We start from the raw sequence: 12,959 nt of genomic DNA, 5'->3' as shown, positions 1-12,959 counted from the left end.
CCCACCCCCCCCCCCCCCCCCACCCCACCCACCCAACCACCTCCAATGTACAGTTTCCAATGTACACATTTTCAATCACTATAAATCCACTGTATTTGTTTGTGTGGTTCTTTCTTTCATCCCACAGACACTGGAAAGAGCTGATGGAAAAGACTGGCACCAGGTTTGAGATGAACCTCGACACCTTCACCATGGAGAACATGTTTGACATGGAGCTGCATAAGTATGGCGATGTCATCAGTGACACAGTCACCTCCGCTGTCAAAGAGCTGGGTGTTGAGAAGGTATAATTCTCTCTTTATCAGCTTCAATTGATGCACTGTATCCAACACAGTATCCAATTGTGCACTGATTATGGGCGTGAGTAATCGATTGATTACTCGTAGCTATGAGAAAAATCGATCTTAAATTATTAATAATATTTATGAAAAAAAGATATATATATATATTTTTTTACATGTATGTGTAAGATTTTTTTTTTTTTATCCACTTTTTCTCCCATTTTCTATATTCTTCTTCCATCCCAATTTTCGTATCATCCAATTCACCCTCCCCTGTCACGGACGCTGTTTCTTGCCTCCCACAAGCCGGCTGCAATGTGGACTAAGTCATACATAGCACAAGTAGCACATCCGTAGTAATGAAATCATTTGAACGCATCATTCTCACCCACCTCAAAACCAGCACCACCCCCCTCATGGACCCACATCAATTTGCCTACAGAACCAACAGGTCTGTGGATGACACAGTCAACACAGCCACTCACCACCTGCTGCAACACCTGGAAACCCGCAACTCATACGCCCGCATTCTGGTTATGGACTTCAGTTCCGCATTCAACACAATTATCCCAGCCAAACTCATCAATAAACTTCTGGACATGAACATCGACCCCTGCATCTGCCACTGGATCCACAGCTTCCTCTCCAACAGACAACAGAAGGTCAAAATAAATAACATCACATCCCACCCTTTATATCTCAGCACAGGAGCCCCCCAAGGCTGCGTCCTTTCACCCTGGCTTTTCTCCCTATACACCAACCTGCTCATATCCCTCCACAACTCCGTAAAAATATATAAATATGCAGACGACACAACCCTTATAGGCCTCATCACAGACAATAACGAAACAGAATACCGTACACAAATCAACCACACACTCACCTGGTGCACAGACAATAACCTCCTTCTCAACTCATCAAAAACCCAAGAACTCATCATCGATTTCAGATGCCAGCCAAACCCCAAAACCCCCATATCCATCTCCGGCAAACCCATAATCACCACAGATTCCTTCAAATTTCTCGGCACTCACATAAGCAATAACCTCAAATGGAAAACCAACACAGACCACATACACAAAAAAGCAAATCAAAGACTCTTCTTCCTCCGCCAGCTTAAGAAATACAGAGTCAATAAACATCTCTTGCTCCGCTTCTACCAGGCCATTATACAAAGCATCCTAACCTTCTCCATAACTGTTTGGTACAGCAATCTGGACACTCACTCAAAAAACAAACTACAAAGAATCATCAATAAATCCTCAAAAATAATCTGCACCCCCCTCCCTTCTCTCGAATCACTCCACCGCCAAATCACAATCAGGAGAGCCAGAAAAATCATCTCCGACCCCACTCACCTAGCACACCACATCTTCCAGCTGCTGCCCTCCGGGAGGCGCTACAGATCCCTGACCACCAAAACATCCCGGTTCAAAAACAGCTTCTTCCCCACTGCCATACGGACACTGAACTCCCTGTAGCACCGCTCCCCCCCCCTCCCTGTAGTACCCCCCGCAACCCCCCTTACCTCTGCTGACATGGACATGGACAACTCTGAACTGTATCTATGTAATTGTGTTTTCTTTTATGTACGCTGTAAGTGATGTTATATGTTCTATGTTTTATGTTGGAACTGCTATGCTATGCACTGAAACCAAATTCCACCAGCCTGGCTGGGTGGTCATTAAAGAAATTGAATTGAAATTGAAATTGATTGAAGTCCCCTCCGGTACCTGAGGTAACAGCAGTCGCATCTTTTCACCTGCGCAGCTCGATCTCTCAGTGGCGAGGAGTAACGTGTGGGAGGCTCACGCTGCCCCTGACACTTCCTGATTCTACTGCGCAGGCGCACCAACCGACCTGTAGGAGTCGCTGTCCACAACGCCCGATCCCCACCCATCAGTTTCCCACCCCCTAATACGGCCAATGTGTATTAGTACGGACGACCAGCTAAACTGAAAGCAAATGTGGAGCGCAGGGCTCGAACTGACGAGCCCAGCGTCTCCAGCATTTCGTGGCGAGCGCCTTGCCCACTACCCCACGTAGCCGCACATGTATGTGTAAGATTATAACTGTTTGTTGGTTTCCTTAAACATATACGTGAATGAACTAAATTAAGTAAAAAAAAATATATATATATTTTCTTCCCTTTACAAGTAATACACGATCACTCGAGTATAGCATGCAATCAATTGATCTGGATTCTTCTTAAAAATGCCCATCCCTAGCACTGATACTAACAAGGTAATTACGTAACACACACTTGTTAAAAAACTTTTAGTTTGAGACGTATATATTATGTGTGTTTGTGTGTGTGTGTGTGTGTGTGTGCAGGGAGTGAAGGAGGTGGTGGAGACCTGGGAGAACATGAAGTTCAGCGTGCTTCCGTACTTTAAAGGCACCCAGGAGCGTGGTTCTATCCTGGGGCCAGTGGACGAGATCCTGCAGAGCCTGGACGACGATGCCATGAACCTGCAGAGTATGGCTGGCAGCCGCCAAGTGGGGCCCTTCCTGGCCACCATACAGCAATGGGAGAAAAACCTTTCCCTCATCAGTGAGGTCATAGAGGTCAGTCACAGAGGAGCAACATGGCAAGACAACATACTGTACATCTTCATTTAGTAGAGCCGTGGGCCAATATAAAAGAGTCCGTATTACAGACAGGAAATAGCAAATCTGTGACAATATTTACAGTTTTCTAGTCTGGATTGTGGGATGTCAAAATGATGTTGTCAATCCAAGGGTGATATTTAAATTTTTTATGAAAACATTTGTGCTGAGAACCAACAGAGCCATCTCCCAGCTGCTTTCAAAAGTATTGGATTTAAAATGTAATTTTGGACTTAGTGGATTTAGTAAACTCTGAAATCCAGACATCATATCCATGTAGTGTTGCTATCTCCAATCTGTTTTACTGAGACATATATGTTTGTCCTAAGGCTCTTCTAATCTAAAGGACATGTATGCTACTCTGTGGTGTTCTTTACTTTTTTCTCAGGTGTGGGTGCTGGTGCAACGTAAATGGATGTACCTGGAGAGCATATTCATCGATGGGGACATCAGCTCTCAGCTACCGGAGGAAGCTAAGAAATTTGATAACATTGACAAAATCTTCAAAAAGGTGCGTTTCCATTGGCATGATTTATAAGCAAATTGTGACAAAGAGGTCCGATCTCACTTGGACATGTCTCATGTAACACTGAGTCTTGGGATTATTTATTTGGTGCAGATAATGACTGACACAGTGAAGCAGCCGGGCATTAAGCGGTGCTGCCTGGTGCCCAACCGCCTGACAGACCTGCAGGGGCTGAGCGACAGCCTGGAGAGGTGCCAGAAGAGTCTCAACGATTACCTGGACTCCAAGAGAAACGCCTTCCCTCGCTTTTTCTTCATCTCTGACGACGAGCTGCTCAGCATTCTGGGTAGCAGCGATCCCGCCTGTGTCCAGGAACACATTATCAAGGTTGGGCCAATCAAAATCTATTCAATTGTATTCTCCCAATTTGAGGATGTGTGTATTAGGCCATTCCCAGACTAAAACGAGTTTGATCTTTTTCGTTTTCGTTTAGTTTTCATTTAAAAAAAAGGTTTCCGTAAAAACGAAAACGTCTCAAGATAATAAGTGCGTGCCACAAATCTTCGCTTGTAAAGATGGTGATGCAAGGGGGGCGTCTTCAGAATTGCGCACTCTGGAAGCCGGTCTCAGAAAGTAGCGTCTTCAGGCTGCCAGAACACAGTTCCGTGTGGATGAAAGGGGCAAACGATCAAATACTTTGCCTGATACGACCGAAATCGGTTTAGTCTGGACATGGCCTTAGAGGTGTGTGTGTTTTCCCCACCTTGTTCCTCAACACACAGATGTATGACAACATTGCATCTCTGCGGTTTGGCACGGGAGCCAATGGGGAGATGGTGGCGGAGGCCCTGGTGTCTGCAGAAGGAGAAGTCATGGAGCTGAGGAAACCCATCCTGGCAGAAGGCAGAGTGGAGGACTGGATGACTGGAGTACTGCTGGAGATGAGGAGGACCAACCGACTCATCACCAAGGAAGCCATCTTCCACTATTGTGAAAATAATAAGAACAGGTGTGTGTGTGTGTGTGTGTGTGTGTGTGTGTGTGTGTGTGTGTGTGTGTGTGTGTGTGTGTGTGTGTGTGTGTGTGTGTGTGTGTGTGTGTGTGTGTGTGTGTGTGTGTGTGTGTGTGTGTGTGTGTGTGTGTGTGTGTGTGTGTGTGTGTGTGTGTGTGTGTGTGTGTGTGTGTGTGTGTGTGTGTGTGTGTGTGTGTGTGTGTGTGTGTGTGTGTGTGTGTGTGCGTGGTGTGTGTGACCATGTGTACCTGTGGAGATTATTAAAGGGTATTATCATGGCAGATGGTTGTTTCAGAGTGTAAAACCAGGTGAAACTGGAACACATGGTTTGATTATCTTGTCATTTACCACACAGCATCAGCAACAAACTGCTGCTAATGCTGGATTAACGTTAATTATTTGGGCAATTATTTATTATGTTTGACATTTTTGGTAAAATGACTCATTTAGCATAGAATAGTGTTGTTTCCCTTTTGGTTCAAGTAATTGACCTATCTCAAACCCCACCCTCTTTTATTGATCCTCCAATCGCAACTGTTGCTTCCCTCGGACATGCAGTTGTAATTGGTGGATCAAGGAAAGAGGGCAGGGTTTGAGATAGGTCAATTAACCTTTAATGTGGGTGCAAGTGAAACACACCTAAAAATACGTATCAACCCTCCTGTGTCTGCGCGCCAGGGTGGACTGGATGTTGCAGTACCAGGGCATGGTGGTGTTGGCTGCCAGCCAGGTGTGGTGGACCTGGGAGGTGGAGGATGTCTTCAATGAGGTGAAGAAGGGAGACAAGCAGGCGCTGAAGAACTACGCCAAGAAGATGCACCAGCAGATCGACCAGCTAGTGACACGCATCACGGAGCCCATGAGGAAGAACGACAGACGCAAGATCAACACCGTCCTCATCATCGACGTCCACGCCAGAGACATCGTGGACATCTTTGTCAGGGACAGGTAAGTGGTGTTCCACTTTGGTTATGGACTTAACTTCATGTTGTTTGATTTTATTTCCCAAGCTGACTCTGTGGTCTCCTTCAGTATTACGGACGCCCGTGAGTTTGAGTGGGCGAGCCAGCTGAAGTTCTACTGGGACCGGGAGCCTGACGATCTGTTTGTGCGCCAGTGCAGCGCTGCTTTCTCCTACGGCTACGAGTACATGGGACTGAACGGCCGTCTGGTCATCACCCCTCTGACTGACCGCATCTACCTCACCCTCACACAGGTGCGTCTGTCTGTACTGAATGAACACGTGTTAGTCCACTCCTGTCTGTGTGGAGTGTGGACAAAACCATAGCTGTATCCGTTTCTCTGGAATTTTTGCTATGCTACTTGGCCAAATCTACTGTACGACTACAGGTGTAGTGTACTACTGTCAGGGTTGTAGCTGGGTTTATTGATATCAGGAAATGGCCAAGATAAAAATGTATAATAGAATGATACTAAATAACACTCCCTGTCTCTATCTGGAAGTCCCAGATGATATGCGACTTCCCCATCAACAACGGTCCTGCTATCAGTGCTGTAGTGCCAGCTGACCGGTCCTGCTATCAGTGCTATAGTGACAGCTGACCGGTCCTGCTATCAGTGCTATAGTGACAGTTGACCGGTCCTGCTATCAGTGCTATAGTGACAGCTGACCGGTCCTGCTATCAGTGCTGTAGTGACAGCTGACCGGTCCTGCTATCAGTGCTGTAGTGACAGCTGACCGGTCCTGCTATCAGTGCTGTAGTGACAGCTGACCGGTCCTGCTATCAGTGCTGTAGTGACAGCTGACCGGTCCTGCTATCAGTGCTGTAGTGACAGCTGACCGGTCCTGCTATCATTGCTATCAGGAATCAACTGCAGTCATATCTACAACACAAGTGTGTGTGTGTGTGTGTGTGTGTGTGTGTGTGTGTGTGTGTGTGTGTGTGTGTGTGTGTGTGTGTGTGTGTGTGTGTGTGTGTGTGTGTGTGTGTGTGTGTGTGTGTGTGTGTGTGTGTGTGTGTGTGTGTGTGTGTGTGTGTGTGTGTGTGTGTGTGTGTGTGTGTGTGTGTGTGTGTGTGTGTGTGTGTGTGTGTGTGTGTGTGTGTGTGTATATTGTGACTGGTGCATGTGTTTGTAACTGTTGTGTGTGTGTGTGTGTGTGTGTGTATTTAACTGGTGTGTGTGTGACTCAGGCCCTCTCCATGTACCTGGGTGGAGCTCTTGCTGGCCCAGCCGGGACAGGGAAGACAGAGTCCACTAAAGACCTGGCCAAGGCATTAGGCCTGCTGTGTGTGGTCACCAACTGTGGAGAAGGCATGGACCGCATGGTGAGAACAAATCCTTTTTACTTCTTGAGGAAACTCTTAAGCTTCTTGTGTTTTTCCATTCCAGCTGCAATTTAAACCAATAGGGCAACCACACAACAGTCAAACATGCTGCTGTTTTAACTTCATTAAAGATAACAGAGATTTTGTGTGTTTGGTAATATTCTTTTTCTGTTGCACGGTTGCCCTGGTGGATTGATTTTCAGACAAGAGAGCTGCAATCATGATCTAATGGACACGATTTTTTGTCTGACAAAAATGTATGGCAAAAATGATAAAATGGGGTTTAGGCTGGAAATCACCAGAACGATCCTTTAACCTTGTTGTCCTTTTCATCCATCCCCTTCTGTTTGCCCTCATTTCTTTCTTCTATGAATGCAGGCTGTAGGGAAGATCCTCTCCGGCCTCGCCCAGTGTGGAGCCTGGGGCTGCTTTGATGAGTTCAACCGTATTGATGTCTCTGTGCTGTCGGTCATCTCCTCTCAGATCCAGACCATCCGCAACGCTCTCATTCTGCACCTCAAGAGGTTCCATGTAAGTCGGCTGTAGATACGAGTCCAGTGGCCTCATTTATAATGGTTCCTTGGCAGACATTTTGTGCTTATAGGACCAAATTTAAGCAATAAAAAAAAATTGTGCTGACATTAAAATAAACGGTTTACATGAATTTCCATAAATGTTTGCATCAAATTCCTTTCATATGCTTCAGTTTGAGGGCCAGGAGATCAGTCTGGACAACCGCATTGGGCTCTTCATCACTATGAACCCAGGCTACGCAGGACGTACGGAGCTGCCCGAGTCGGTCAAAGCCCTGTTCAGACCCGTGGTCGTGATCGTTCCTGATCTGCAGCAGATCTGTGAGATCATGCTCTTCTCTGAGGGCTTCCGCTTAGCCAAGGTTAAGGATGCACACGCACGGCACGCACGCACACACACACACACACACACACACACACACACACACACACACACACACACACACACACACACACACACACACACACACACACACACACACACACACACACACACACACACACACACACACACACACACACACACACACACACACACAAAGTTCAAGCATTTCAGAGGTTCAACATGATTTACGGACATTTAAGGTTACCAGGAGCATTGTCTCCGCCACTCTGCCTGGCTGTACTGCAGAAGAAACTGAGTGAAATACACACCTGTAAGTTATATCAGTCACGTATTCAGTAATCCATCTGCCTTTGTGTTCTTTGTTAAAACCAGATTCTAGCTAAGAAGATGACTGTGCTCTACAAGCTGGCTCGGGAGCAGCTGTCTAAGCAGTCTCATTATGACTTCGGCATGCGGGCCCTCAAGTCTGTATTAGTGATGGCAGGAGAGTTGAAGAGAGGCTCACCAGACCTAAAGGAGGTAGGAGACCAACGCACCATTTCTGGAAGCTCTAATTCAACGTGTGTGTCTTAGTTCTGTGATTTTCCATAACCTCTAATGTTCCTTATATAATCTCTCCTTCCTATTCCCTGCTTCCTTCATTTTTAGGACGTGGTGTTGATGAGTGCCCTCAGAGACATGAACCTACCCAAGTTTGTGTTCCAAGATGTTCCTCTGTTCCTGGGGCTGATCTCAGACCTGTTCCCAGGGCTGGACTGCCCTCGCGTTTGCTACCCCAGCTTCAACGACGCCGTGGAACAGATCCTGCAGGAGAACAGATACGTCCTGCTGCCTAACCAGGTGTCCTGTCTGCTGCTGACACACCTCAAATCCACCTGTAATCTGTGTAATATGCAGGCCTCACCCCTTCTTAGGCCATACGTTGATTTATGGGTTGGGTTTGTATCGGTGTGTAAACAGGGAATTGCTGCATGTGGCCTCAGCAAATCTAGGTAAATAAAAGTAATAAAAAAAAAAAGGCAATATAGGTCAAGTCTAAACGTGTTTAGATGTCAATTTGATGTGTACTAAATGGTGTGAGTGTGTGTAGATTCAGGTGGATAAAGTGGTGCAGTTGTATGAGACCATGATGACCAGACACACTACCATGGTGGTGGGTACCACTGGAGGAGGGAAGTCAGTGGTCATCAGTACTCTATGCCAGGCCCAGACCAGGTCAGTGCTTCTTTAACAGCAACCTCTCAGCAACAGAGAGTCAGTACTGCTTGTTCTTGGGGGAAAGACCTCACAGTGATAAGCTGTTTTGTGTCCAAACTGTCCAACAACACACCAACAGGTTAGGGATGTTTACCAAGCTGTACTGCTTGAACCCTAAAGCCATGAGCGTCATAGAGCTGTACGGCATCCTGGACCCGGCCACTAGGGACTGGACCGACGGGATCTTGTCCAACATCTTCCGTGACATCAACAAACCCACTGACAAGAAAGATAGGAGGTAAATAAAAAATAAAAAAGCTAAGGAGAAAGGAATGCATCTAAGAATAAATTGAGGGATTGTGCTGTGTGGTTTTAAAGGATATTTAGTTCTTAGGCACTTACATTAGATTAGATTCAAATTTATTGTCATTATATACAGTACAACAGAAATAAGTTTGGCAACCAACCAGTGCAAATGTAACAGTAAAGTGCAATAGTAATATACAATGTACAGGTGACTGAACTGGGGTATGAAATATATAAATTAGTACTACTGAGTAATAATGTATAATAATAATAATAATAATCAGATGTATGTACAGAGTTGTAGTATTAATATGTACAGTGATACCGGTATAAAGACAATATGGAAGTAAGTCATACTGGCCACTGCCAGCAGTGTAACTAGTAAGAGTATGTTATGGGGGGTGTCGGGAGAACCCAAGAGCAGAACACAAGGCACAGGAGAATGAGGCGGTTTAGGTTATTTGAATGAGAACCCAGGGAAGGACAGGGGGGCAGGTAGTGAAGAGCTGGGAGTGAGAGGAGACAAACGGGTGACGTGTGTCCATGCGGTCCCAGGGAGGTGCAGGCTGGTGAGGTCCGTAGGTGGGGGTGCAGGCCAGAGGGGAGAAGTCAATACGACGCAGGATTCAGAATCCTCAGGTTAGACTAGGAATATCACAATAATAGTATATACAGATCTAGAGGTCCAGAGAAGAGTCCTACTACCACGGGAGGTGAAAATAACACTCGGACCAGGAGTGGCAGGGGTGCAGGCCTCTTATCCTGGCTCCGTGATGGGGTGATAGCCCACAGGTGTGTAGGCCGGCCCAGGTAGGGAGACTGATGGTGAGGTGGGAACAGGAAGAGACCCATATAAGGCTGTGGGGACCTGCTAACAGAAAGGCCCTGGCTGTGGCTGTAACAGAGTAGGTAAGGGATATGTACAGATATAGATATAGTATCTACAGATATGACAGATGTGGATGGATATATATATATGGTAAGAATAACTATGATTATCTTTTGCACTTTTACAATCTGAAATGTATACATTGCCAGAAAAAAATGGAAAAAAGCTTTGATGAGCTTTGTACGTTTGCATCTATCATGAAAACATTATATTGATTGAAAAATTGGTGTTATATTTGCCACTAGCTTCCTTCCATCCTTAATGAATGATGATTCATTACTAACTCAGGTACATCCTGTTTGATGGGGATGTCGATGCTATGTGGGTGGAGAACATGAACTCGGTGATGGACGACAACAAGCTGCTCACCCTGGCGAACGGAGAGAGGATCCGTCTGCAGGGACACTGCGCTTTGCTCTTTGAGGTCGGTATGAATTTCAACGTCGGCACGCTCTGTTCTTCCCTTTTAGACAGGTTGTCTGTTTGTAAACACACTGTGCTCCAGCCAATCAGCAATACCCGCTGAATCATGTGATTGAGTAATTAAAATAGTACAGTGGGGCTCAATGGAGAAATCCTGGGACTCCCCTGACAAAAAGTGGTTTCAGATGAGAATAGCTGTCCGTGTTACGTAGCTAGTTTGAGCATGGGTTGATAGTTTAGTTTAGCAAGTTTCAAGTTCAAGTTTCAAGTTTCTTTAATAGTTGTCATAGTAAAATACAGAATATTTTTCCATTAAATGCTTTTTCTGTATGAGTTCCTGAGAGTGTACTAGATAAAATAGATAAAAAGTATAAAATAGGGGAGCTCCAGTAGCTCACCGCGTACCTCGGACGCTATTTCGGCGTCGGGGACAACCGTGCGCGTCACGGATCTGGGGTACACGAGTTCGACTCCCGGACTCGCCGTATTTTCTCAGTGTCTTTCCCCCGATCTATACCCCATTCAACCTGTTTCTGTCGGTCATGCTTGACCAGAAAAAGCGATAAACGCTAAAAGAACCAGCTGACTGGTCAAAGTTTAAAAAAAAAAAAAAAAGTATAAAATAGAAAAAGTCAAGAGTACGTAAAAAGAAAGTGTTCAGTCAATACATACATACATACATACATATATACAATATACAATACAGAGTAAAAAAAAGAGTAACAGTGAGGTACAATGCAGCAATGGGATCAGGTACAACTTAGGGTATAGTGCAATGAGGTATGAATTGTAGTGCAAATCTCTTTGTTAATAAATATAAAGTGTGTTAAAGTGTTTAAAGTGAGTAGAGTGGGTGTTACGGTGAGTGTTTATAAGTGAGTGTGTGCGTGTGGATGTGTGTGCTGTGAGTGTAGATGATGGGTTGTTAAATAGTGTCATTGTCGTTGAGCATCCTGATGGCCTGGGGATAGAGAAGCTCCTTCTGAGTCTCTCTGTACTGGCCATGAGACTCCGGTATCGCTTGCCTGACTGCAGCAGTTCAAAGAGGCAGTTGTTTGGGTGACTAGAGTCTTTGATTATTCTCTTAGCCTTGCTCCTGCAATGCTTGTTGTAAATGTCCTGGAGAGTGGGAAGTCCACCTCCAATTGTGCGTTCGGCTGAACGGGCCACTCTCTGTAGTCTGCTACGGTCTTGTGCTGTGCTATTCCCAAACCAGGAGGTGATGTTACCAGTCAGGATGCTCTCTATTGTGCATGAGTAGAAATTCTTGAGTATCTTCTGACTCACTTTGAACTTCCTTAGGCGCCTAAGGAAGTAGAGGCATTGCCGTGCCTTTTTCACTACACTGTCAATGTGTGTGGTCCATGTCAAGTCCTCGGATATGTGGACTCCGAGGTACTTAAAGCTGTTCACTCTCTCGACCGGAGCATGGCTAACGAATGCAAATATATTGTGGTCTTCCCCGCTGTTATGATCCAGATTACGTTCCTTTTTGCCCTTTAGTCTATACATCACTATTCACTATACATGTGTCTTTGGGTTTCCTGTGTTCCAGGTTGGAGATCTGCAGTATGCCTCCCCTGCCACAGTGTCTCGCTGTGGGATGGTGTATGTTGACCCCAAAAACCTTCGCTATGCCCCCTACTGGCAAAAATGGATCCGCAACAGACCTCACAAGGTATGCGAAATACCTCCATTATGCTAGGTTTTACTGCCTACTATAATAAATAAATACTTTTGAAAATGTCTTATTTGCCTATGTTTTTCTGTAGGAACAACAAGAACTGAACCAGCTGTTTGAGAAATATGTGCCCAGCACTATAGACATGATAGTAGATGGTATTGTTGATGGCAAACAGCAGCAGAAACTGAAGACCATTGTCCCTCAGACAGATCTCAACATGGTTGGTTTCATCCTGCAAATCTCAAATGTCTTTCCAGGCCACAATTACTGTACAGAGAATAACAATTCATCATATGCCTAGAGTCCTAGACTATCACATTAACTGCCGTCTGTCTATGTGTGGTGTGTTCAGGTGACACAGTTGTCCATGATGTTGGATGCCCTGCTGGACGCTGAGAGCGATAGTACAGAGGTCCTGGAGGGCTTCTTCCTGGAAGCTCTGTACTGCTCTTTAGGGGCCAGCTTGCTGGACAGCGGCAGGACCAGGTTTGATGAGTTCATAAAGAAGCTTTCCGGCTTAACCACATCCCATGATGAGAAGGCCATGGCCGGACCTGGAGAGATCCCAGGTGATAAAAGAACACCTTTAACAAAAACATGTTTCTTCCTAAAGATGTGTATCAAATTAAAATGTTCATCTAATGTAGAATATTATCGTTAACAAAATGTATACGTTCCCACAGGTTACCTGTCAACACTGTATGATTTCCATTTTGATGGAACACTGGAGAAGTGGGTTCCCTGGAGCTCCCTGGTCAGCAAATATGTCCATGACTGCGATGCGAAGTTTACGGATATTCTAGGTAAAAGGCTGATTAAAGGAAGTTTATGGATATTCTAGGTAAAGGCTGATTAAAGGAAGTTTATGGATATTCTAGGTAAAAGGCTGATTAAAGGAAGTTTATGGATATTCTAGGTAAAGGC

The 12,959-nt window shown here is 45.4% G+C and overlaps 1 protein-coding gene across 1 annotated transcript in view; it reads left to right on the top strand.

Moving 5' to 3' along the window:
- The window catches only part of dnah10 (dynein axonemal heavy chain 10), a gene marked incomplete at both ends in the record, with an annotated part of 111,143 nt that overhangs the window by 59,591 nt on the left and 38,593 nt on the right, over positions 1 to 12,959 (top strand). Inside the window, 19 exons of the mRNA XM_084307884.1 lie at positions 128 to 284; positions 2,616 to 2,849; positions 3,280 to 3,402; positions 3,511 to 3,744; positions 4,140 to 4,366; positions 5,048 to 5,317; positions 5,402 to 5,585; positions 6,523 to 6,657; positions 7,036 to 7,188; positions 7,364 to 7,552; positions 7,909 to 8,055; positions 8,185 to 8,376; positions 8,633 to 8,751; positions 8,873 to 9,031; positions 10,217 to 10,352; positions 11,907 to 12,029; positions 12,124 to 12,255; positions 12,388 to 12,604; positions 12,719 to 12,838. Coding sequence (XP_084164010.1) covers positions 128 to 284; positions 2,616 to 2,849; positions 3,280 to 3,402; positions 3,511 to 3,744; positions 4,140 to 4,366; positions 5,048 to 5,317; positions 5,402 to 5,585; positions 6,523 to 6,657; positions 7,036 to 7,188; positions 7,364 to 7,552; positions 7,909 to 8,055; positions 8,185 to 8,376; positions 8,633 to 8,751; positions 8,873 to 9,031; positions 10,217 to 10,352; positions 11,907 to 12,029; positions 12,124 to 12,255; positions 12,388 to 12,604; positions 12,719 to 12,838 — 3,251 coding nt within the window. The remainder of the gene's footprint in view (positions 1 to 127; positions 285 to 2,615; positions 2,850 to 3,279; positions 3,403 to 3,510; positions 3,745 to 4,139; positions 4,367 to 5,047; positions 5,318 to 5,401; positions 5,586 to 6,522; positions 6,658 to 7,035; positions 7,189 to 7,363; positions 7,553 to 7,908; positions 8,056 to 8,184; positions 8,377 to 8,632; positions 8,752 to 8,872; positions 9,032 to 10,216; positions 10,353 to 11,906; positions 12,030 to 12,123; positions 12,256 to 12,387; positions 12,605 to 12,718; positions 12,839 to 12,959) is intronic.

Source organism: Notolepis coatsorum (genome assembly GCF_963971535.1).
Source record: "Notolepis coatsorum genome assembly, chromosome: 1".
NCBI lineage: Eukaryota > Metazoa > Chordata > Actinopteri > Aulopiformes > Paralepididae > Notolepis > Notolepis coatsorum.
The sequence above is the reverse complement of the archived record's forward strand: the minus strand, read 5'-3'. Positions and strand labels throughout refer to the sequence as shown.